The 22,907-nt window shown below is 52.1% G+C and overlaps 1 protein-coding gene across 1 annotated transcript; it reads left to right on the top strand.

The window, feature by feature from the left end:
• Positions 1-589: 589 nt before the first annotated feature.
• Positions 590-22,751, top strand: ESPL1 (extra spindle pole bodies like 1, separase). The gene is made up of 31 exons (XM_032420646.1): positions 590-685; positions 1,180-1,272; positions 1,440-2,498; positions 2,786-2,890; positions 3,057-3,177; positions 5,640-5,776; positions 6,918-7,111; positions 7,393-7,632; positions 7,853-7,997; positions 8,103-8,241; positions 8,445-8,584; positions 10,418-10,552; positions 12,135-12,254; positions 12,762-12,933; positions 13,338-13,466; positions 13,596-13,752; positions 14,278-14,387; positions 15,343-16,328; positions 16,766-17,102; positions 17,298-17,447; positions 18,081-18,294; positions 18,394-18,584; positions 19,333-19,460; positions 19,596-19,718; positions 20,650-20,805; positions 20,879-21,049; positions 21,175-21,279; positions 21,445-21,560; positions 21,730-21,813; positions 21,982-22,146; positions 22,406-22,751. Exons 2-31 carry the CDS (start codon positions 1,192-1,194, stop codon positions 22,605-22,607), a joined length of 6,312 nt encoding a protein of 2,103 aa, XP_032276537.1. The 5' UTR covers positions 590-685; positions 1,180-1,191; the 3' UTR covers positions 22,608-22,751.
• The last annotated feature ends 156 nt before the right edge of the window (positions 22,752-22,907 follow it).

The raw sequence follows: 22,907 nt of genomic DNA, 5'->3' as shown, positions 1-22,907 counted from the left end.
CCTCTACCCTCCATCCTCCATCAAGGAGCGCTAGATCTTCTGTCTTCCTCATACAATCCAGTTGATGGAGTTGATTTAAAGAGCAAGGCTGGAAGGCAGAGAGAGAGCTGGAAGTCGCCATGGTACTCCTGTCAGTGCCCTCAGAAAATTATATTTTTAAAGAATTCCAGGAAAGGCTACGCCCTATTTTCCCAGTAACCCAAACCGCGTGAATTTCCAAGTAAGTTCTTTTTGTTGTCTAGCCTACTTCTCTCCTCTTGAAATTTAAACTTTCTGAGCTCTGAAGATAAAGAAGAGAAGAGAGCAGAGTTCTGGCCCTCCCGATAGCTACTAAGCGACGGATAGGTGAGGATCTCTGCCTTGACCAGAAAAAGTGGGGAAACCCGCGCCCCCAAGAGGCCTTAACGCCCACAGCAGCACGACACCACCCCCGGCGTCACGTGACGGTGCAGCCCAGCGGATAAACTACAACCCCCACAGCGCCGCGCGGCACGCCGGCGTTACAAAGCTCTCTCTGATTGGTCACTGGGGATATTTGAAAGGAGGGGCTGGCGCGGAAAACGAAGGTTGCGTCTTGGATTCCTGCGGAGTGCTCTTCCGGGCGAGTAAGTCCTGGACTTGGGAAGGAGGTGACGTCTGGGGCAATAAGGCCTGGAGGGACTCGTGAGCGTGTGTATGTGCCAAGGTAAGGTGGGGTCCCCGGCGCTGACTTGAGGGAGAGGCGGGGGCGACTCTGCGAGGAAAGGTTGGGAGACCTCAGGACGTCTTGGTGGGCGCGGAACTCGGTGGAGGCCTCCGGTGTGCGGCGTTGGGGTGGTGGGATGGGTAGTGAGACCGGGATTAACCCGGAGGAAGGAAAAGCGGAAGCGTCGTTTTATAACGGGAGCCCACTGTCCTGGCATGGTGTTTTTTACCCCGATAGGATTTCTTTTCTTTTCTTTCTTTCTTTCTTTTTTTTTTTTTTAAGTAACCTCTACACCCATGGTGGGACTCGAAGTCACGACCCCCGAGATAAAGAATCATATGTTCCACCAACTGAGAAGCCAGGCGCCCCTCCCGATAGGATTTCTGATGGGATTCTTTGGCCCCCTTCTTCCGCAGCCTTCAAGCCCTTCTGTCCTCCATTTCGCTCCATTTCGATTCTTCTTCACCTTCTCTAATCCTTCTCCTTTTCTCTAGCCCTCCAACGCCATGAGGAACTTCAAAGGAATCAACTTTGGGACCTTACTAAGCAACCCGAAGGAGGCTGAAGAATTGCTGCCCGACTTGAAGGTAGGGGTGCTGTCTAGTTCTGGATACACCTGACTTCTCAAGATGAGCTCTTTTGTTTTTGTCTTATTTAAGAGACAGTTTAATTGGAGATCCTCTCCTGAGCAACTCTATTTCTAGTTCTCTTTCCCTACCTTGGCTATCCTAATCACATCTTCCTCTCCTCTTAGGAGTTCCTGTCCAAGCTTCCAGCTGGTTCACCCAGCTGCCGATCTGATGCTGAGAGGAGACAAGCTTGTGATGCCATCTTGAGGGCTTGCAACCAGCAGCTGATGGCCAAGCTGGCTTGCCCTAGGCACCTGGGGAACCTGCTGGAACTGGCAGAGCTGGCTTGCAATGGCTACTTGGTATTCACCCCCCAGCGCTCACCCCTTTACCTGGAACGAATTCTCTTCATCTTTCTGCGGAACATTGCCACACAAGGAATCCCAGAGGCCACACTCCGGTTCGCTCAGCCCCTCCATGCCTGTTTGGTGCAGTGCTCCCGCCAAGCTGCTCCCCAGGACTATGAGGCTGTGGCTCGCGGCAGCTTTTCTCTGCTTTGGAAGGTGGCAGAAGCCCTGGAGGAGCGGCGAGCTGCACTCTCGGCTCGGCTGAAGGCCTTGAGCTTTCTAGTGCTCTTGGAGGATGAAAGTACCCCTTGTGAGGTTCCCCACTTTGCTTCTCCAACAGCCTGTCGAGTGGTAGGTGCCCATCAGCTATTTGATGCCACCGGGCACAGTCTGAATGAAGCAGATGCTGATTTCCTAGATGACCTGCTCTCCAGGCATGTGATCAAAGCCTTGGTGGGCGAGGGAGGGGGTTCTCCTGGTCCTCTTTCTCCCCAGAGGGCCCTCTGTCTCTTGGAACTCACCCTGGAACACTGCCGTCGCCTCTGCTGGAGCTGCCACCATGCCAAGGCCACCAGGGTAGTGGAGAAGGCCCATGATTACCTAAGGAACACCGATCTGGCCCCCAGCCTCCAGTTATGCCGGCTTGGGGTTGAACTGCTACAGATTGGGGAGGGAGGACCTCAAGCACTGGCCAAGCTTCTGATTAAGGCATCAGCTCTCCTGAACACCAGTGTGGAGGCACCATCACCCCCGCTGCGGGCGTTGTGTGACTGCTGCCAGTTCTTCCTCTCAGGCCTGGAGCGAGGCATCAAGAGGCGCTATGGACCTGATGCTGTTCTGGGCCTCTTCGCTTTTCTTGGCGGGTACTTCTCTCTCCTCCGGCAGCTGCAGGATGGTGTGAGTTAAAGACCTAGAGGTAGGGTGGGAACGTGGTTCTGCAGACTGTCGGGCTAAGGTCTTTGGTAAGATCTGAAAGCCCTGGCTCCCTCCGTGGTAAGCCACTCTCTGGATTATGCCTAGCCCACCCGCCAGCAACCTAGTCTACCCTGGGAGGGCAATGGCCCCTTCTCATGTCCTCCTTCCTACTCCTTGGGCTGAGTCCGCTCTCCAGGACACTGGGCCAGGCTTCAGCTTGGAGCTCCCACTTCATCTCGGCCCCTCAAACCAACCCCTTCCTTCCTCAGGTCTGTGGGGATTCCTCCAAGCAGCAGCAGTCTTTAGTTCAGATGCACTTTCAGGGACTTCATCTCTACACTGTGGTGGTTTATGACTTTGCACAAGGCTGTCAGGTACAGTCTGGGAATCAAAACACCTGGACAAGTCCTGGGGTCTGGGGTTGCTCCACTGCCCTGGTAGAGCGTTGGGATGGCCTTGGCTTTGGGCTCGGGGTGGGGTAGATGTCACCTTGGACCTAGTATGTCTCCTCTCACCCTCAAGCCCTTGTTGTCCCTTTAGGTAGCTGATGTGGCTGACCTGGCCCAGCTAATGGAAAGTTGCAGATCTACTGTGGTCTGGATGCTGGAGGCCTTACAGAGCCTGTCAGGCCAAGAGCTGACTGACTATCTGGGCATGACTGGTTAGTACCTTGGGGCCCAGAGGCGGGGGGACGGTCATCACTCACTAGGCAGACAAATAGCACTTGCTGGATGGTTCTGACTACTCTGGGGACTCCTTATGGCTTAAGGAAGAGTGAAAAAAATGTTTGTAAGTGCAAGTGACCCTACGTTTAACAGCAGTAGAGAAGTAATGAGGCTAACTTATAATAGCGGATGTAAGTTTTTCCCCATTGACTTTGAAATATGATTTGGTGTTTCTTTCATGAAAATGTTTATACCTGATATGCAACTTTATGACCTTTCTATATGTTTAAATTTTAAAGAACATTTGTAACTTAATTTTTTTAAGAACCACATAAAAATGCTTTAAAAATGAAATTGCACGAAAGGGCATGTAGTTGGAAGTGCCTCTCTCACTCCTAATCCTGGTTACCAAGTTCCCCTCTGCAGAGGCAACTAATATCAATTTTTTAGGTATCGTTCTAGAGCTATACCATGTATATATAAACCAACTTGCATATGTACTTCTCCCCACCCTTTTAAATGAAATGTATAGACAGAAAAGTACTAAGATCATAAGTGTATGGTTTGCTGGATTTTTTACAAAGTGAACATACTTTGTAACCAACATCTAGGTCAAGTAAGAGCATGACTTAGACCCCGGGAAATCCATCCTTCTGTCCCCCCTTTTTGTGACCAGCCTCCCCAACAGTATAGATTAGTTTTGTCTATTTTTGTTTTTGTTTTTTTTTTAAAGATTTTATTTATTTGACAGAGAGAGACAGCGAGAGAGGGAACACAAGCAGGGGGAGTGGGAGAGGGAGAAGCAGGCTTCCCGCCGAGCAGGGAGCCAGATGCGGGGCTCCATCCCAGGACTCCAGGATCATGACTTGAGCTGAAGGCAGATGCTCAACCGACTGAGCCACCCAGTTGCCCCTATTTTTGTATTTTATAAGTTTTCCCCTCATTTTACAAAAAGCATGGCCCATTAGTTTAAGTTACACAAACCCAATCAGTTCAGTCATTGGGAGGTTTTGGAGAACTTTTCATATTCATATAGTCGGTGGTTGAACCTACCCATTGAGATGAAAATATGATCAGGAGTCACAAAAATTACTAGCATGCAAATTCTTCCCAGAATATTGAAGACTGAATTTTTCCCCAACCATCTACATTGATAGCCAAATGCTGTATAAACTCGAATTTAGGGAAATGTTATTCATTCAACAAATACCTGTTGAGTACCTACCATGTGCTAAGCACTGTCCTGAGTACTTGGGTGTATCAGTAAACAAAACAAAGATCCCTGTCCTCACGGAGCCACATTCCAGTTGGGGGAGAATGATAATAAGCAATAGGTTAATTATCAATATGTTAGAAAATGATAAGAAATATGGGGGGGAAGGAATACTAGAGCAGGATAAGAAAGGGAATTAGGAGTTCAGTGTGGGTGAGGGACAAGTTACCATTTAAAATAGGTTGGTCGGGCGCCTGGGTGGCTCAGATGGTTAAACGTCTACTTTCGGCTCCGGTCATGATCCCGGGGTCCTGGGATCGAGTCCCGCATTGGGCTCCCTGCTCGGCGGGGAGCCTGCTTCTCTCTGCCTCTGCGTCTCTCTCTCTCTCCCTGTCTCTCATGAATAAGTAAATAAAATCTTTAAATAAATAAATAAATAAATAAATAAATAAATAAATAAAATAGGGTGGTCTCAGGGCATCTGGGTGGCACAGTGGGCTAAGCATCCAACTCTTGGTTTCGGCTCAGGTCCTGATCTCAGGGTCATGAGACTGAGCCCCACATTGGGCTTCACGCTCAGTGAGGTCTGCTTGAGATTCTCTCTCCTCCTGCTGCCCCTCCTGCTCATGCTCTCTCTCTCTCTCAAATAAATAAATAAATATTTTTTAAAAAATAAAATAGGGTGGTCAGGATAGGCCTCATTGAGAGAATGACATGAGCAAAACTTGGAGGATGTGATGAAGGTGGCCATGTAGACACCTGGAAAAGGACATCCCTGGCAGAAGAAATAGCCAGTGCCAAAGCCCTGAGGCAGGAATTGGTCTGGTGTGTGCAAAGAATAGCAAGGAGGCTACTAGGGTGGCTTCCATGGAATGAGGGAAGGAGAAGGAGGTATGGGACAGGCCAGAGTGTCTCCCTAAAATTGCTGCCCTTTGGAGCAAGATGAAGACGAAAATTGGTATGTGAGGTGAGATGGGCCCTGTGTGGGGATGAGGACTCGGCTCTTATAAAACAAGCGCCAAGGGGCTGGCTGGTGTGGGTTTGCCTTACCGGAGTGGACCTCATGGGCCGCCTTGGAGCAAGAAGGGGAGAGCTGCCCCTCTCTTATCCCCTAGCAAGAGGCATTGCTGTCTGATCTAGAAGCTGCTGAGCCGACCACAGGTTGAGCTCCTCTCTACCGCCTCTCCCAACGGGAGAGACAGTGGGAACTCTTCTGCTGGCAACCATTCTCTCTCTCACCTGCAGCCTCTTACACCAGTAACTTGGCCTACAGCTTCTATAATCACAAGCTCTACGCCGAGGCCTGTGCCATCTCTGCGCCCCTCTGTCAGCACCTGGGCTTGGCGAAGCCGGGCACCTATCCTAAGGTGCCTCCTGAGAAGGTACAAGGGCAGGAAGGGAGGTTGTGTTGGTGGCCTTAGCAGCATGAAAGAGGCTGGCCAGGGCCCTGCCTTGTAGTAGAGACCAGGACTTGGGGCAGCGTTTCCCACACCTCACTTGTACTGTTACTAATTTCTTTTTATTGTCTCACTTTTTATATTTAGCCATGTCCCAAGCTGGTGGTTCTCAAGCTGGTTGCACATTAGAATCACCTGAAAATCTCTGGTGCTAGACCCCAGGTGGCTGGATATTTTCCGAGTTCCCCCTAGGAGGTCCTTTCAGTAGCCAGAGTGAGAGCCACTACCAGGATACCCATGAAATGATGGGTTGGCTGGGATTGGCAGCCACCACGGGTTGTAGAGGGCCTGGGATTTCATCCTGAGTGAGCTTGATGAGCCTCTCGAGGATTTAAGGGAAAGCATGATACCAGATTGGCATTTGGGGTTTCTCTGGCATCACTGTGGTGAATGAACAGAGCGCAGGGACAACGCTGGGCACCGGCACTGCTCTAGCAGCCTAGACAGGAAAAGTGTAGTACTTGGGTGTATCAGTAAACAAAACAAAGATCCCTGTCCTCACGGAGCCACATTCCAGTTGGGGGAGAATGATAATAAGCAATAGGTTAATTATCAATATGTTAGAAAATGATAAGAAATATGGGGGGGAAGGAATACTAGAGCAGGATAAGAAAGGGAATTAGGAGTTCAATGTGGGTGAGGGACAAGTTACCATTTAAAATAGGTAAAGTGTCTGAAGCAGTTTCCCGAGGGCTGGGGAGACGTGGATGGGTACACGAAGGCCAGGATTAATCTGGCAAGTGACTGGCTGTGAGGGAGGGAGAAAAGTCAACGGTGGCCTGGCATTTCTGACTGAGGAGAAGGCGCTGACTTGCTGGGAGAGGGGTTACAGGAGAAGGAGCAGGTCTTCAGGGCTGTGGACATAAATATGTGGATGGGGTGGATTGAAGCTTCCGGCTGGGAGCCCCGGGGTATTTAGTGCTTAGGCGTCTTCTGCCTCTGGGGCAGGGGTTGGGGCCGGAGGGCCACCCTGTGGTGTGTGTACCCGTGCAGGCACGTACTCACCCATTGTTACAGACTCATTGGTTCCTCTCTGCAGTTTGGTCTGTTCGCTTTCTCTGGTCAGTTGCACAGGTGCTTCCGGCTACATGGAGAGAGTTTGAAGAAACTGGGTAAACGGGCCCAGGGCTGCAAGATGGTGAGTTTGTGGCTGGCAGCCCTGAGGCCCTGCAGCCCCCAACACATGGCTGAGCCAGTCACCTTCTGGGTTCGGGTCAAGATGGACGCAGCCAAAGCAGGAGACAAGGAGCTACAGCTGAGGTGAGTTGGTGGGGAGAGAGATAACCATGTTTGCTCCCTGGCTAGAGCTGGCTTTGGTACTCGTGGTCTCGGTCATCCTTCCAGCTGAAAAAGGCACTGATTCCTGCCTTCACTGTTACTCGTCAGGCGCCTACTATAGGCCAGCCGCTGTGCTAGGTACTAGGGGAGCAGTGGCGATGGGCAATGCTCTTGCTTTCACAAGGCTGGGCCTCCTTGGCATGGGGTGGAGGCTCCATGCTTCACGGGCTCCCTGACCTGGTGCTGGGCCTGCCTTCTCTCAGGACTCTGCGAGACAGCCTGAGCGGCTGGGACCCAGAGACCCTGGTCTTCCTGCTGAGGGAGGAGCTGCAGGCCTATAAGGCCGTGCGAGCAGACACGGGGCAGGAGCGGTTCAACGTCATCTGTGACCTGTTGGAACTGAGCCCTGAGGAGACACCGGCTGGGGCCTGGGTTCGAGCCACCCACCTGGTGGAATTGGCTCAGGTGCTCTGCTACCACGACTTTGCCCAGCAGACCAACTGGTGAGGAGGCTAACTGAGGATGCCACTGTTGCTTCTTGCCCTGGGTGCTCTGACCCTCTTCAGAGGCTGTTTCCCTTTCCATGTCCCTGAGCATCCCCTGCAGTTTGTGGCCACAGGAGCTCATTCAGAGGGTGGCCGGCTGTCCTGCAGAAGGCCCTTCCCAGGATGCTGTGGCAGGTACCCGTCATGGGCCCAGCTTCAGTGCCCCCTTTCCCTCCAGCTCGGCCCTGGATGCTGTCCAGGAAGCCCTGCAGCTTCTGGAGTCTGTGAGGCCCGCACCCCAGGCCGAGGATCAGCTTCTGGATGATAAAGCACAGGCCCTGCTGTGGCTCTACATCTGCACTCTGGAGGCCAAGATGCAGGAAGTAAGTGTGGCTGCTGTTCCGCACAACTCGGGGCGGGGATTATTTTCCCCAGGCCCACAGTGAGCTGACGCCTGCTCCCTTTTTTATCCTGATCTCCCCATCCAGGGTATCGAGCGGGATCGGAGAGCCCAGGCCCCTAATAACCTGGAGGAATTTGAAGTCAATGACCTGAACTATGAAGATAAACTGCAGGAAGATCGCTTCCTATACAGTAACATTGCCTTCAACCTCGCGGCAGATGCTGGTGAGGGCTGTGAATGTAGTGTAGTGGATAGGGTCTCCTCTGTGGCTTCCTCGGAGCAGAATGGGGACCCTGGGTATGGGAGAGGTGGGCCTGTAGGGTGGGAGGTGGGCATAGAAGGGAGAGGGTGTTCTGGAGAAGGCTGCATTCTCCCCAGATAACCCACGCTCTGAGAGAATGGCTGGTCCCTTTCTTCTGACTTCTAGCTCAGTCCAAATGCCTGGACCAAGCCCTGGCCCTTTGGAAGGAGGTGCTTACAAAGACGCAGGCGCCCGCCGTCCGGAGTCTCCAGCAGACAGTGGCCTCGCTGCAGACCCTAGCAGCCCTCTATCAGCTGGCAGCCAAGGTAACGGGGCAGGGTGCTAACACAGCCCAGAAGCCCAGCTCCTTCCCCTTCTTTGACCTGCGAATTTGCTGAGAGGCCATGTAACCCGGTGTGGGCTCTACCACCAGCGTCCCTAAGTTGAAATCCAAGCTCCATCCTTTATTAGTAACTCGCCTTGGCAAGTGACTTAACTTCCTAAGCCCAGTTTCCTTATCTCTACAATGAGGACAATAATAGTACTGTGTCGTCATGTCGTCAGCGCTTAGTGAGAGAACATGTCTGGGCTGGGCCTAAGCATAATATTCAAGTGTCAGCAATAACTATTATTAATTCTTGGATAGTTTGAGACCTGTATACTCAGAAACATACAGAGGTACCTAAAGGCCCAATTTTACCTTTTACATGCAATGTCAGGCCGTCTCACAGACTCCCTGAAGCTCCTCCCTGGCCACCACGTTAGGAACCTCCGAAAAAGAACATGGCACATCCACGACCTTTGTTACTGCAGCCAATTGGCCATATTTCTAGCATGAGGACTGGGGGAAGCTGCCTCAGCCCTAGACCCGAGTCTTGGCTCTACCACATACCTGTAATGTAAACTTAGACAAGCAGCTGAGCCCGTGTCAGTCGTGGTATCTTAGGCTATGGTCATCTATAAAATTCAGGTTAGAGTCACTATGAAGATTAAATGAGTTGATGCACATGAACCTCTTTTTTTTTTTTTGACAATTCGGGTTTTTTTTTTTTTTTGAAGATTTTATTTATTTGACAGAGAGAGCATAAGTAGGCAGAGCGGCAGGCAGAGGGAGAAGCAGACTCCCTGCTGAGCGGGAAGCCCGATGCGGGACTCGATCCCAGGACCTTGGGATCATGACTTGAGCTGAAGGCAGATGCTTAACTGACTGAGCCACTCAGGCGCCCCGAAAATTCGATATTTTTATTATGACTTTACTTTTGAAGCTTCATTTTTTTTTTCAAGTTTATTTATTTTTTTGTAATCGCTATACCCAACGTGGGGCTCAAACTCAGGACCCCAAGATCAAGAGTCCCATGTTATTTCGACTGAGCCAGCTAGACACTCCTTCAAGTTTTTTATTTTTTTAAATTTTTAGAATTTAAACTCAATTAACATATAGTGTATTATTAGTTTCAGAGGTAGAGTTTGGTGATTCATCAGTTGCATATAACACCCAGTGCTCATTACATCGTGTCCATCACCCGGTTACCCCATCCCCCCACGCCCCACCCCTCCAGCAACCCTCAGTTTGTTTCCCTATAGTAAGAGTCTCTTACGATTTGTCTCCCTCTCTGATTTCGTCTTATCAAACTTTTTTTTTAATTGAAGTATGATCGACATACAATACTATATTAGTTTCAGGTGCACAGCACAGCGATTTGGCAATTCCACACACTACCCGGTGCTCACCACGATGAGTGGTCACCATACAACGTTACCACATTATTGACTCTATTTCCTATGCCATACTTTTCATCCCATGACTTACTTATTTTGTAACTGGAAGTTTGTACCTCTTGATCCCCTTCAGCTCTCCTGCCCCCCGCCCATCCACGTAAACCTCTCAGCACAGTGCCTGGCCCACAGCAAGCTCCCAGTAAATCCCGGCTGTTGATGCTGACTGGCACCTGAGCTTTCAAACAGGAGGGTCGCTGGTGGGAGTCCCCCTCACTGCCCCCCTCTCAGGCTCCCTGAGGGTGGCTGACGGTTGCTCTGTCTGTAGCCACACTCCATCCGGGCTCTGAGGTCAGACCGAGGTCCCCAAGGGCTGGGGAGCCGAGGGTAGAAGTGGAGGTCCGAGCAGGAGCTGGGTAAACTTCCCGCTCTTGGCTGACCAGCCCCTGCAGGCTCTGGAGGTCCTCCTGCTTGTACGGATCGTCTCCCAGAGATTGGAGGACCACGCGAAGGCAGCTGGCTCCTCCTGCCATGCCGCCCAGCTGCTCCTGACACTCGGCTGTCCCAGCTATGCCCAGGTGAGCGCCCAGCCAGCCAAGCCTGGAGCTACAGGGGGGACCCGGCCTTAGCAATGCATCTTTTCTCTAAGTAGATAAGATACCGAAGGGGCATCTTCCCTGCCTCCGATCGCCACATCCTGCTGGAGGATCGTAAAGTGTGGAGTGGTTGGGAGGCAGCTGTGGGAAGAGGAAGCGTCTTTCCTTCTCACCGCAAAACCATTGTTCGCTAAGTCTTACAGATCCTGCCCCAGGAATAGGCCGCTAATCCTGTATTTCCCCACCATTTGCCCCGGTCGCCGTTTCTCCGCTCGCTTAGGACTGCGCTGACACAGCCTAGCTGGTGTCCCTGCCCGCAGCTTCTCCCTTCTGCACTTTGTCTTCTAACTACCGCTAACATGATCTTTTTAGATGTGGTCTTGTCTTTTTTCCTGCTGACAGGATTTCATTGGTTCCTCCATTACCTGAAGGATGCTGTCTAGATGCTTTGCTTGGTATCGCACACCTTCTATATCCTGGCTCACTGGTCCTTGCCACTCCCCCCCCCCCCCGCCCTGGAACTTATGTCCATCCACACGAGTTGCTTTACAGCCTTGTACATGCCGCCTCTCTTTAGTTGTGTTAGCCCCTCCACCCTAAATGCACCTCCCCCACCCCCTTTTTTTTATTCAGCCGACTTCTACTTTCTTTTCAATTGCTCTTTCATGAAGTATTTTATATGTCCTCTTCTTCAAGGGCAGAATCCCCTACTTTCCCTGGGTCCCCATACCACTAATGGTATTGTGTCTTGATTACAAAGGCATGCCTGCATCCCTACTGCACTGCAAGCTATTGGATGGAAAGTCCTACTTACTTCCTTTTTTTAAAATATTTTTTCTAGGGGTGCCTGGGTGGCTCAGTCGTTAAGCGTCTGCCTCTGGCTCAGGTCATGATCTCAGGGTCCTGGGATCGAGCCCCACATCGGGCTCCCTGCTCGGTGGGAAGCCTGCTTCTCCCTCTCCCACTCCCCCTGCTTGTGTTCCCTCTCTCGCTGTGCCTCTCTCTGTCAAATAAATAAATAAAATCTTTAAAAATATATATATATTTTTTCTAATTTTTAATTTTTTTAGTGGGGGGCAGGGCAGAGGGAGAGAGAGAGAATCTTAAGCAGGCTCCACACCCAGTGAGGGACCCAAAGTGGGGCTTGATCTCAAGACCCTGAGATCATGATCTGAGCTGAAATCAAGAGTAGAATGTTTAATTGACTGAGTCACCCAGGTGCCCTGTTAATACTTTATTTTTAATTTCTCGTGGGGCTTGAACTCACAACCCCCAGATCAAGAGTCGTACGCTCCACCAACTGAGCCAGCCAAGCACCCCAAATCCTGCTTATTTCTTACTCAACTATGTCTTTCTAGCGTAGTGGTCAACCAAAAGATACTAACTGAACATTTTAGTGAGTGAATGAATAACTCTTATGTAGATTATAATATTTGAAATAATTTCATATTCAGTTGCATGTGTTCTGCATCTCACTTGCAAGTGCTTTAATCCACTTTAATTTGAAAAGTCTGGCTGCCTCTCCTTATCAGCATGCTCATGCATCCCATGATTGTTTCCTTAGATACACCTTGAAGAGGCAGACTCAAGCCTGAAACTTCTGGATCACACTACTGACACGTACCTGCTCCTTTCGCTGACCTGTGACCTACTTCGAAGTCAACTCTACTGTGTTCACCGGAAGGTATTTCTCACTTTCTTAATCCCCAAAGTTCCCAGGTATTGGAAGGATTTTAGGATTTTCAGGATATTTGTGTGGCTTCTGAGATTTCCCTGAAATTAGGAAGAATATTCCTGACCTTGAGAAGCAGTGCTGTTTCCTCGCTTTGCCCTCTCCGATGAAATGTCACCAGCACTCCTCTAGGAGAGGCACAGTCCTTCCCATTCTTTCTCAGTCTCCTCAGTCACACTGTCTAGTCCTGTGATTAGAAACTGGGATGACAATGATCTTGGGAAGGCACTGGAGCCCTAGAGTAGAAATCAAATGGGATGCAGAAGACCTGAGTTTTCTCACAAACCAACTGTGTGAACTTAGCTGAGTCATATGTCCTGTCAGGCTACAGTTTTCTCCACAGCTCTTACCATTCCCCAAAGCCGGGGCTGGGCCAGAGGATCTCCAGGGGCATTTTAAGTTCCGAATCGCTGATCTGACTTCACTCACTACTCTCCTCCGGCCCTCCCTGTCTCCCAGGTGACGGAGGGCGCCTCTCTGTTGCTGTCTGTGCTTCGGGACCCTGCCCTCCAGAAGTCATCCAAGGCCTGGTATTTGCTGCGTGTCCAGGCCCTGCAGCTGGTGGCATTCTACCTTAGCCTCTCATCGGACAGCCTCTCAGCCTCCCTGCGGGAGCAGCTCTGTGCCCAAGGTGAAAAAATAGGGGGATTGATGGCCCTTCGTGGTCAGATTGTGTGGTTTGTCCGCTCTCGGCTCTTCTCAAGCCCTTGTCCCCTCTGCTGTCCCAACTGTGTGGATTAGCCTACCTGGAGGCTGCCCAGAGTAGGCCTGGGGTAGCATATGAGTTTCTGTTTGCCTGTTCCCTAACTGACCACTTAGTACCTGGCTAGAATGCTCTTCTGACAAGGATTCTGAGGCCCCGTGTGGTCTGAGGGAAAGAGTTCTGTGGTTGAGTCCCTCTGCCTTAGGCACAGCAGGAGAAGAGCACAGCATGCTTGGCCTTTGCTCCCTTAGTAGGTGAAGGTGGTGGCAGTGACGGCTGCATCATCTCCCTTCTTGTCCCGCCCACCGCCACCCCGCCCCACACACACACAGGCTGGCAGACCCCTGAGATCGCCCTCATCGACTCCCATAAGCTCCTCCGAAGCATTATCCTCCTGCTCATGGGCAGTGATGTGCTCTCGATTCAGAAGGCAGCTGTGGAGACACCATTTCTGGATTCCGGTGAGTCTGAGGAAGAGAGCAAGGCCCTGTGGGCGGGAACAGGCTCCATGGTGGGGCCACCAGTTTTGCCTCCAGAGGATCCAGGCGGTGACTGAGGGATGACGGTCCTGTCTCTCTCCTTTGCTACAGGTGAAAATCTGGTACAAAAGTGGCAGGTTCTGACCCAGGTGCTGAGCTGCTCGGAGAAGCTGGTCTCCCGCCTGGGCTGTCTGGGCAGTGTGAGCGAAGCCAAGGCCTTTTGCTTGGAGGCCCTGAAACTCACGACGAAGCTGCAGATGCCACGCCAGTGAGTGCCGGGCGGGAGGAGGCCGAGTCCAGAACCCGGGTGCCCACATGCTGGACCACGGGTTCCCAGACTCTTCCACAGCTTCCACAGCTTAACCTGTTCTGTTTGGATGGGTGGGGAGAGTACGTTCTGTGGCAAAGTAAGTGGGACATGCCAAGTTACCAAGGTTAGACATCCTTATTTCCTCTAGGACTTCTCACGTCCTTCAATAATGCTCATACGCATTGTAACTCCCCAAAAGGGAGACCCAGTGTACCGTGTTTCCCTAAATCCCTTTGCCCACAGAATCCTTTTTTTTTTTTTTTTGAGGAATGCCATTTGGGAAATCTGTCCTCATATGCAAGGCTGACTTGGGGTGAGAAAGCAGTGTAGGTTTTTCCCGGGGAGCCTGGAAGTCAGCCGGAGGCTGTGAAGGCCTTTCAGAGGCTAGGAGACTGCCCCCACTCTGCCTGTGAGAGGGGCCAAAAGACAGAGTCCGGGGAAACAAAGGCTTGCACACTGGCGGTCGTCTCCTCTCCCGACAAGGTGCGCCCTGTTCCTGGTGCTGAAGGCGGAACTGGAGCTGGTGCGCAGCGACATCGACCTCTGTCAGTCGGACCTGCAGCAGGTTCTGTTCTTGCTTGAGTCTTGCACAGGTGAGCAGCTGGGGGGCCCTCCGCACCTGCAGGCGGTGGCAGGAGGGGCCCACACACTACAACCCACCTGTGTATGTAAAAGTGTGGTGCCTTTCGAGATCGGTCTGACTTCCGGTCCCCCGGGCAAAGCTCCTTCTACTTCGGTCAGACCACTGGTCTCCCTCCTTCAGATGGTTTATCCGTGACTAACCCTACCTGGCTCTAGTTTTCGGCACTAATACATTTTGGCTATTTATATTTATTTATTTTCTAGTTTTTTAATTTTTTACTTTTAAGTAGGCTCCACACCCAACATGGGGCTCAAACTCACAACCCCGAGATCAAGAGTGGCATGCTCTTCTGACTGAGCCAGCCAGGCACCACTGCCTATTTGAATTTAATTTAAATCAAATTTAAAATTCATTTCCCCAGTCACTTGCCGCATTTCATGTGCTCGTAGCCACATGGGGCTGGTGGCGACTCTGTTGGACAGCACAAATGTTGTGTCCTCAGGAGGGCTTAAGTTAGTAATAAAATAGCTTAGGGTACATTTTTTTCTTGTAACCACTTTTATCTCTAGTATTTCCTTGGAGCCACACAAAACCCTGGAAAGTCAGGTAGACACATAGATTCTTTTTTTTCATTTGTAAAATGACAAAGTTGAGAAATTCAGCATTTGGGGCCAGGATCATGGGCCTAGTGGGGGGAAGGAGCCAGGGTTGAGCCGGGGGCCTCCCGGGGTCGGCCTGCTACCCTGAGCCACGCAGCCATCTCAGCTGCAGATACGGGGGCTTTGTGGGTGTGTTAATCCACTGTGCAATGGCAATTTTTATTGAAAAAATAACAAGCCATATTAACATTTTGTATGTTTGTACAGTAAATCGTACAAGTAGTAAGTCAATAACACCTATATGAGGGAATTGGGCCCTGGGGTAGCTCAGGAAGCACTTGGTAATTCTGGTTTCACTCTCCCCAGAGTTTGGTGGACTAGCCCAGGACCTGGACTCCGTGAAGAAGGTCCACCTGCAGAAGGGCAAGCAGCAGGCCCGGGTCCATCGTCCTCCGGAGCTTCCAGAAGAGGAGCCCTTCCTAAGAGGCCCTGCTCTGGAGCTGGTGGCCACTGTGGCCAAGGCGCCTGGTCCTGTAGCACCTTCTACTAATTCTTCCCCTATCCTGAAAACGAAGCCCCAGCCCAGCCCTGGCTTCCTGACGCACCTGCCCACGTGTGACTGCTCGCTCTGTGCCAGTCCTGTCCTCTCGGCAGTCTGTCTGCGCTGGGCGTTGGTCACAGCGGGGGTGAGGCTGGCCACGGGCCATCAGGCGCAGGGTCTGGATCTGCTGCAGGTCGTGCTGAAGGGTTGCCCTGCAGCCACTGAGCGCCTCACCCAAGCTCTGCACACTTCCCTGAATCACACAGCACTGCCCTCCCCTGCCCCGAGGCTCCTGGATGAGCTCTTAGCTCAGGCCTACACACAGCTGGCACTGGAGGGGCTGAGCCAGCCATCAGACAAGAGCCTGGGGAAGGTCCTGGAGTCAGGGCTGAAGTTTGTGGCAGCGCGGGTTCCCAACTTGGAGCCCTGGCGAGCCAGCCTGCTCTTGATTCGGGCCCTCGCAAAGCTGGCAGGCCTCAGCTGCTGCACTGGCCAACTTTTTGCCAGCTCCTGGGGCTGGCAGCCACCACCCGTAAAACCATCCCCAGGCTCAGAGCCCTCTAAGCCTCGGAGCCAAAAACATTCTGGAAGAGGGCGTCATCGGGCGGCCTCTTCTACCCCGTCCCTCCATAATACCTCTCTGAAAGGTCTGGAAGGTGGACTGCCCTGTACACCTAAGCCCCCAGGCCAGGTCAGGCAAGCAGGCCCTCGCGTCCCTTTCACTGTGTTTGAGGAAGTCCTCTCTACAAAGAGCAAGCCTGAGGTTCCCAAGGCCCCGAGGGTACAACAGAGGGTCCAGACGCGCCTCAAGGTGAGGTGGGACTGTGGCTAGGTGGTGGTGGTGGTGTCAGGTGGGGTGGTTCTGGAGAATTGTGCAGAGTAGGTGTCTCTGTGGAATAGTTTCCCAGGGCCTGCTGGGACCTTTAGCTCTACTGTTATCGGCAGGATCCCAACATCTTCCACAGAAAGACAGTTCTACCTTGGTTTCAGACAGAAGGTGCTTTCCTTACTCTCTGGTTCCTTTCCCTTTTCATCCTTCCTTCTTACCTTTTGTTCCCTCCTTCTCTCCCTCCTTCCACACCCAGGAGTCCCTGCCCTTGGCTGAGTGTGGTGGGTGTCTGTATGGCGGAGAGGTTCATTCCTAATCTTCCCCAAGACCTCTGGGACTGTGCCTCCGCAGTGCCACCTGCTGGCGGATGTCTTGTCACTGAAGGCCCCCGGGCCCTTCTCCCTTTCCACCCATCCCAGGTGAACTTCAGTGATGACAGTGACTTGGAAGACCCTGTCTCAGTTGCGGCACAGCTTGCAGAGGAGCCCAAGAGACGGGGCACTGCCTCCCGGGGCCGGGGCCGGGCCAGGAAGGGCTCGGGCTTAAAGACTGCTTCGGTGGCAGCCCCAGATAGTGGCCCCAGGCGACCTGGGCTCGGTGGCAGGAGCCGGAGGGCCAAGAAGGTGACATCAGGACATTGTGAGGAGCTGGGCTCTGAGATCATGAGGACCATCCCCGAGGAGGAAATGACTGACAATCAGATGGAAATGAGCTTTGAGATCCTCAGGGGCTCTGATGGGGAAGACTCCACCTCTGGTATGATGGTAACGGTGGGAGGGAAAAGGTGCATAAATTTTTGGGGGGTTGCCCCGGGACCAAAGCCCAAGAAATAATTGGTGCCAAAGACAGTACAGAAATAAAGCTTTTTTCCTGGCTCTGGGGCTGAATCCTAGAAAGAACAAAGGGAATGGCAGGAGGAAGGAACTACAGAAAGTCATGTTCTCTCCCCAGGTGGGAAGGCACCCGCTCTAGGACCTGATACCGCCATAGGAGAATGTGAGGTGTTGAGACGTGATTCCAGCAAAGAGGAGCTGCCCATCCCATGCCCAGACAAGGATCTCGGTCCTCGGCTCCGACTCCCCTCAGCCCCTGCAGCCATTGGTGAATATGCTGACCGCTGGGAGAGTCTGGTCACTAGGAGAGAGCGAGGCTTTAGGTGTCTCTCTCTCTTTTTTTTTTTTTTTAATAAAGATTTTATTTATTTGAGAGAGGGAGCGAGAGAGAGCACAAGTAGAGGGGAGGGGCAGAGGGAGAGGGAGAAGCAGACTCCCTGCTGAGCAGAGAGCCCGATGTGGGGCCCCATCCCAGGACCCTGAGATCATGACCTGAGCCAAAGGCAGATGCCCAACCTACTGAGCCGCCCAGGCGCCCGGCCACTAGGTCTCTTGATCCTGATGCTCTTCTAGCCTGTCCATGGTTCTGTCTTTGGATCCCCATCTAGATCTGGTCACCTTTGAAGCTGGGTTCAGGGAATTGACCAGCACTCTCTCCACTAACTGTGTGCAAGTCAGTCAGCCTCTCTGAGCTTCTATTTACTTATCTATAAAATGGGGTTTGGGAGTTGATGTAAGCTGCGTAGCATCCCACTTGGCACACTGCTCTTCGTAAATGATAGCTTTTATTTTCCAAGTGGGAGAGGAGGTAGGGCCTTGGAAACCTGGAACTTTCATGCAAAATTCTACCAGCTAGGAGGTACGGGACTCATCTATAGCAAGTATCTTCACCTTCTTCTAGGTCTGTCTACCTTGAATTCCATCTGTGACTTACTGACCACTGCTTTCCGTGGGGTTAGTCACTGCCCTCCTAGTGGGCTCTATGCTCACCTCTGCCGCTTTCTGGCTTTGTGCTTGGGCCACCGGGATCCCTACGCCACTGCCTGCCTCGTCACCGAGTCTGTGTCCATCACCTGTCGCCACCAGCTGCTCACCCACCTCCACAGGCAGCTCAGGTGAGTGGCCACAGTCCCCGAGGCCCATACTGGGGCAGACTGGAGGGAGGGTCCAGATCTGAAGGAGGGACAACTCACCCCTACTTGCGTTGTCCACAGCAAGGCTCAGAAGCACCGGGGATCACTCGAAATGGCAGACCAGCTGCAGAGACTGAGCCTGGAGGAGAGGCCTGGGGATGTCCCCCTGGCCCGCATCCAGCACCTCTTTTCCTTCAGGGCTTCAGGATCTGGTCAATTCCCTGAGCCCGAGAAGGAGAGTTTCCAGGAGCGCCTGGCTCTGATCCCCAGTGGTACGGTAGTAGGCTGCAGCTGGCTCTTCTGTCCTTGTTTGCATCTTCTTACTAAGGAGTTAGGTGGAGGACTTTAAGGCATCGGTTAACATAGATTTATGACCTTTATGGAAGGACATGTCATATCTTTTCATTGATTAGTCGTTTTGTTACTCTCACCAAAGAGAACTACCCTAAATCTGAAGGTCTTTTTTTTTTTTTTAAGATTTTATTTATTTATTTATTAGAGAGAGAAAATCAGAGATAGCGACAGAGAGCATGAGTGGGGAGAGGTGGGAGAAGCGGGCTCCCCACTGAGCAGGGAGCCCAATGTGGGACTTGATCCCAGGACCCTGGGATTGTGTGACCTGAGCTGAAAGCAGACGCTTAACCAACTGAGCCACCCAGGTGTGCCCCCCCCCCCAACTTTAACCTTGAGTTACTAGCAGGTTCAGTGTCTTTACGCAGGGGTAAGTTCAGGCGTGCAGAGGCTTCCTATGCTAACATGAAATCCGTTACCAGATGATTTGAGTGCCTCCCTCTGTGCAGGAACTTCTGTTTCTGTGAGGGACACAAAGAAGTACAAGATGTGGTCTCTGTCCACAGGCGGCCGTTAGGGCAAGGGAGAGCACCTTGAACTAGTGACAAGGGAAGATTTCTTGGAGTTGTTGGAGTTGTCTTGAGTGATAAATGGGGATTGAGTGCAGAAGACAGAGAAGGGGATTCCTTGTAAGAGCTGAAATGATCCTGGGTATGCTCTGTGTGGCAGGGGTGACCGTGTGTGTGTTGGCTCTGGCCACGCTCCAGCCTGGAACTGTGGGCGACACCCTCCTGCTGACCCGGCTAGAAAAAGACAGTCCCCCAGTCACTGTGCAGATCCCAACTGCCCAGAACAAGGTAGGTTTCCTGGGCCAGTAAGCAAAGTTGGGCTGGGGTAGGCTTCTGGTGAAGCTGCTCCCATTCTGTGGCTGGGGGATGGAGAGATGGTGATCGTGTGGACCAGCAGAAAGCTCACAGCCCCATCTCTCAAAGTTTCCTCTGAGTTCAGCCCTGAAAGAGTTTGACGCCATCCAGAAGGAGCAGAAAGAGAACAGCAGCTGTACTGACAAGCGAGAGTGGTGGACAGGGCGGCTAGAACTGGACCATAGGATGGAGGTGTGTGTCCGCAAGGTGGGGTGGGGTCAGTCCTGCCCTGGGAGTGACCCCGGGGGTGTCAGTGTCTTCTCTCTCAGGGGTCCCAGGCCAGTGCTGAGTTACTTCAGGTCCTTTCTGGAAGCATAGGCCTAAATTTTAAAAAATGATGTTACCTGGCAAAGACTTTAAACAAGAGCCAAAAACCTGAAGGTGTTATGGCAACAGAATGTTTAAAGATACATACAAGAAAAGGGATTTTTTTTTTTTTAAAGATTTTATTTATTTATTTGAGAGAGAGAATGAGAGAGAGCACATGAGAGGGGGGAGGGTCAGAGGGAGAAGCAGACTCCCTGCCGAGCAGGGAGCCCGATGCGGGACTCGATCCAGGGACTCCAGGATCATGACCTGAGCCAAAGGCAGTCGCTTAACCAACTGAGCCACCCAGGCACCCCGAAAAGGGATTTAATTTAAGCCCAAGTATCAGCTTCCTGGGTTTAGTTTTCATCACCCACCTATTTCTATTTGTCAAAACATAGTGATATGTAATAAATCATCTTATCGGTACTCCCCTAGTCTCAGCGAATGAAAAATGTTTCTAGCTTCTTGCCTTTTTTTTTTTTTTTTTAAGAGGGGGAGAGAGAGAGGAGGCGGGAGGAGCAGAGGGAGAGGGAGAGAGAGAATCTGAAGAAGGCTCCACGCCCAGCATGGAGCCCGACACGGGGCTCCATCTCACGACCCCGAGATCACGACCTGAGCCAAAATCGAGAGTCAGATGCTTAACTGACTGAGCCACCCAGGTGCCCCTCTAGCTTCTTGCCTTTTTAACTGGCAGGAAGATATGTAAGACAAATATGCTGGAAAACCCATTTCCTCATGTCCAGAATGTTGGTGCCTGTGGGATAAGAAACTCAACTCCTCTCTGGGACTAAAGGTTCTATTCCTCCTCATTCAGGTTCTCATCACTTCCCTAGAGAAGCATGTGTTGGGCTGCTGGAGGGGACTGTTGCTGCCATCCAGTGAGGACCCTGGCCCTGCCCAGGAGGCCTCCCGCCTACAAAAGTTGCTGCAGGAATGTGGCTGGAAATATCCTGACCCCACTCTGCTGAAAGTGAGTTGAGAAATCAGGGAAAGGGGAAGAAGCTAGACTTAATTCTTTCTCACTGACCACTGTTCCCTTGCAGGCCATGCTCAGTGGTGCCAGTATCCTCACTCCTCAGGACGTTCAGACCCTGGCCTCTGGGCTGTGCCCAGCGCGGCCGGAACGAGCCCAAGAGCTTCTGAGTGAGGCAGTAGGACGCCTGCAGGGTCAGACAGTCCCAAGCGATAGGCACCTTGTCCTAGTGCTAGACAAGGTAAGGAGCTAGGGGCTGGAGGGGCAGTGTCTGGTGGGCAGTGGGCACCAACTCACCCCCATGCCCCTTCCGACACTTGTGTGCGCCTGCCTGGAGATAGTCATCTCCGTGTGCTTTTACCCCAGGACCTGCAAAAGCTGCCGTGGGAGAACATGCCCAGCCTCCGGGCACTGCCTGTCACTCGGCTGCCCTCCTTCCGCTTCCTGCTCAGCTACTCCATCATCAAAGAGGTGGGGTTCAGGGAGTGGGGAATGACTGGTGATTGACAGAGATCTGGGAAGACAGGAGAGGGTCTCGGGGACCGATGGCTCATTTGTGGAAAGGAGTTTAGAGTTTGTGGAAGCTTGGGCCCTCTGGCCAGACCAGGGTCCTGATCACCAGTATCTTCTCCTCAGTCTGGGGCCTCGTCGGTGCTAAGCCAAGGGGTGGATCCACGCAATACCTTCTATGTTCTGAACCCTCACAATAACCTGTCAAGCACAGAGGAGCAATTTCGAGCCCATTTTAGCAGGTCAGTGGGATAAGAGTAAGAAAGGGGGTGGGGGAGGGTAGAGACCACATAGAGGGGCTCATATACTTTCCTGCAGAATCAAATGGTACAGCCCACCTTCTCCCTAGTATTCCCTCTGCCCTCTTTGCCAACTGACCCCAATTCTTACTCCTGCCTTTTCCCCCCGCAGTGAAGCTGGCTGGAGAGGGGTGGTTGGGGAAGTGCCAAGCCCAGAGCAAGTGCAGGTGGCCTTGACGGAGCATGACTTATATATGTGAGTGCCTAAGGCAGGGAGGTGGGGAGAGGGGCAGGCCCTGGAGGAGGGCATCACCATAGTTTTCTTTGGGGCTTTGAAGCCACTGGCTGACTCAGGACGCTCTTGGAAACATGGCAGAGGCCAGGTATTGCTATGTCAGACTCGTCTCACGTCCCTCTGCCTTAGCTACGCAGGGCACGGGGCTGGCGCCCGCTTCCTGGATGGACAGGCCGTCCTCCGGCTGAGCTGCCGGGCGGTGGCCCTGCTCTTTGGCTGCAGCAGTGCGGCCCTGGCTGTGCACGGGAGGCTGGAGGGGGCTGGCATCGTGCTCAAGTATATCATGGCTGGCTGGTGAGTCCTGAGGGCCTTTCCTAGCTCCCAGCCAGGCTCTTTCCCCGGCCTGAACCCTAAATCTTCTCGTGCCCCCCCCCCGTTCTAGTTCCCTGGCATGCCTGGGCCTTTAATCTTTGCCCTCTTCTGCCCCCCCTCCTGGAACTAGGGCACTTCTCATTGGCTCACTCCTCTTTCCTCACCCACCACCGCCAGAAATGTCTTCCTATGTATTTTGTTTTAGAGCCCTCACTTTGTAGTTCTTCTTCTCTTTTCCCAGTCCCCTGTTTCTGGGTAACCTCTGGGATGTGACTGACCGTGACATCGACCGCTACACGGAGGCTCTGCTGCAGGGCTGGCTTGGAGCAGGCCCAGGAGCCCCCCTTCTCTACTATGTCAACCAGGCCCGCCAGGCTCCCCGACTCAAGTATCTTATTGGGGCTGCACCTGTGGCATATGGTTTGCCTGTCTGCCTGCGATGATCCCTTGGAGCTGTCCTAGTGCCGGTGGAAGCCATGTGACTGTTCTACCTATTAGACTTAACCCTTAGGACAAATATTTTAAGTGATTTTTCCCAGTATTTTATATGAAACCTTTCCCTTTGATTTAACCTTAATATAATAAAGATGTAGTACTTAAACCTGTTTTGTGTGGTTCATTGGAGAACATTTGTAGACAGAATTATTGGCCCCGCCCACTATGCGGTACTATAAAGAGGTGAGAACAGCTTGCAGTTGAAGTGCGCGCTCTCTCTCGCTGACAAATAAAATCTTAAAAAAAAA

The sequence above is a fragment of the Phoca vitulina genome, unplaced genomic scaffold, assembly GCF_004348235.1.
Source record: "Phoca vitulina isolate PV1807 unplaced genomic scaffold, GSC_HSeal_1.0 scaffold23, whole genome shotgun sequence".
Taxonomy (NCBI): Eukaryota; Metazoa; Chordata; class Mammalia; order Carnivora; family Phocidae; genus Phoca; species Phoca vitulina.
The sequence above is the reverse complement of the archived record's forward strand: the minus strand, read 5'-3'. Positions and strand labels throughout refer to the sequence as shown.

Coding starts and splice junctions, on each gene's coding strand:
- ESPL1 (XM_032420646.1), top strand. CDS start 1,192: ATGAGGAACTTCAAAGGAATCAACTTTGGGACCTTACTAAGCAACCCG. Junction 17,103..17,297: donor TGGGGAAGACTCCACCTCTG/GTATGATGGTAA, acceptor TTCTCTCCCCAG/GTGGGAAGGCACCCGCTCTA. Junction 21,814..21,981: donor ACGGAGCATGACTTATATAT/GTGAGTGCCTAA, acceptor CCTCTGCCTTAG/CTACGCAGGGCACGGGGCTG.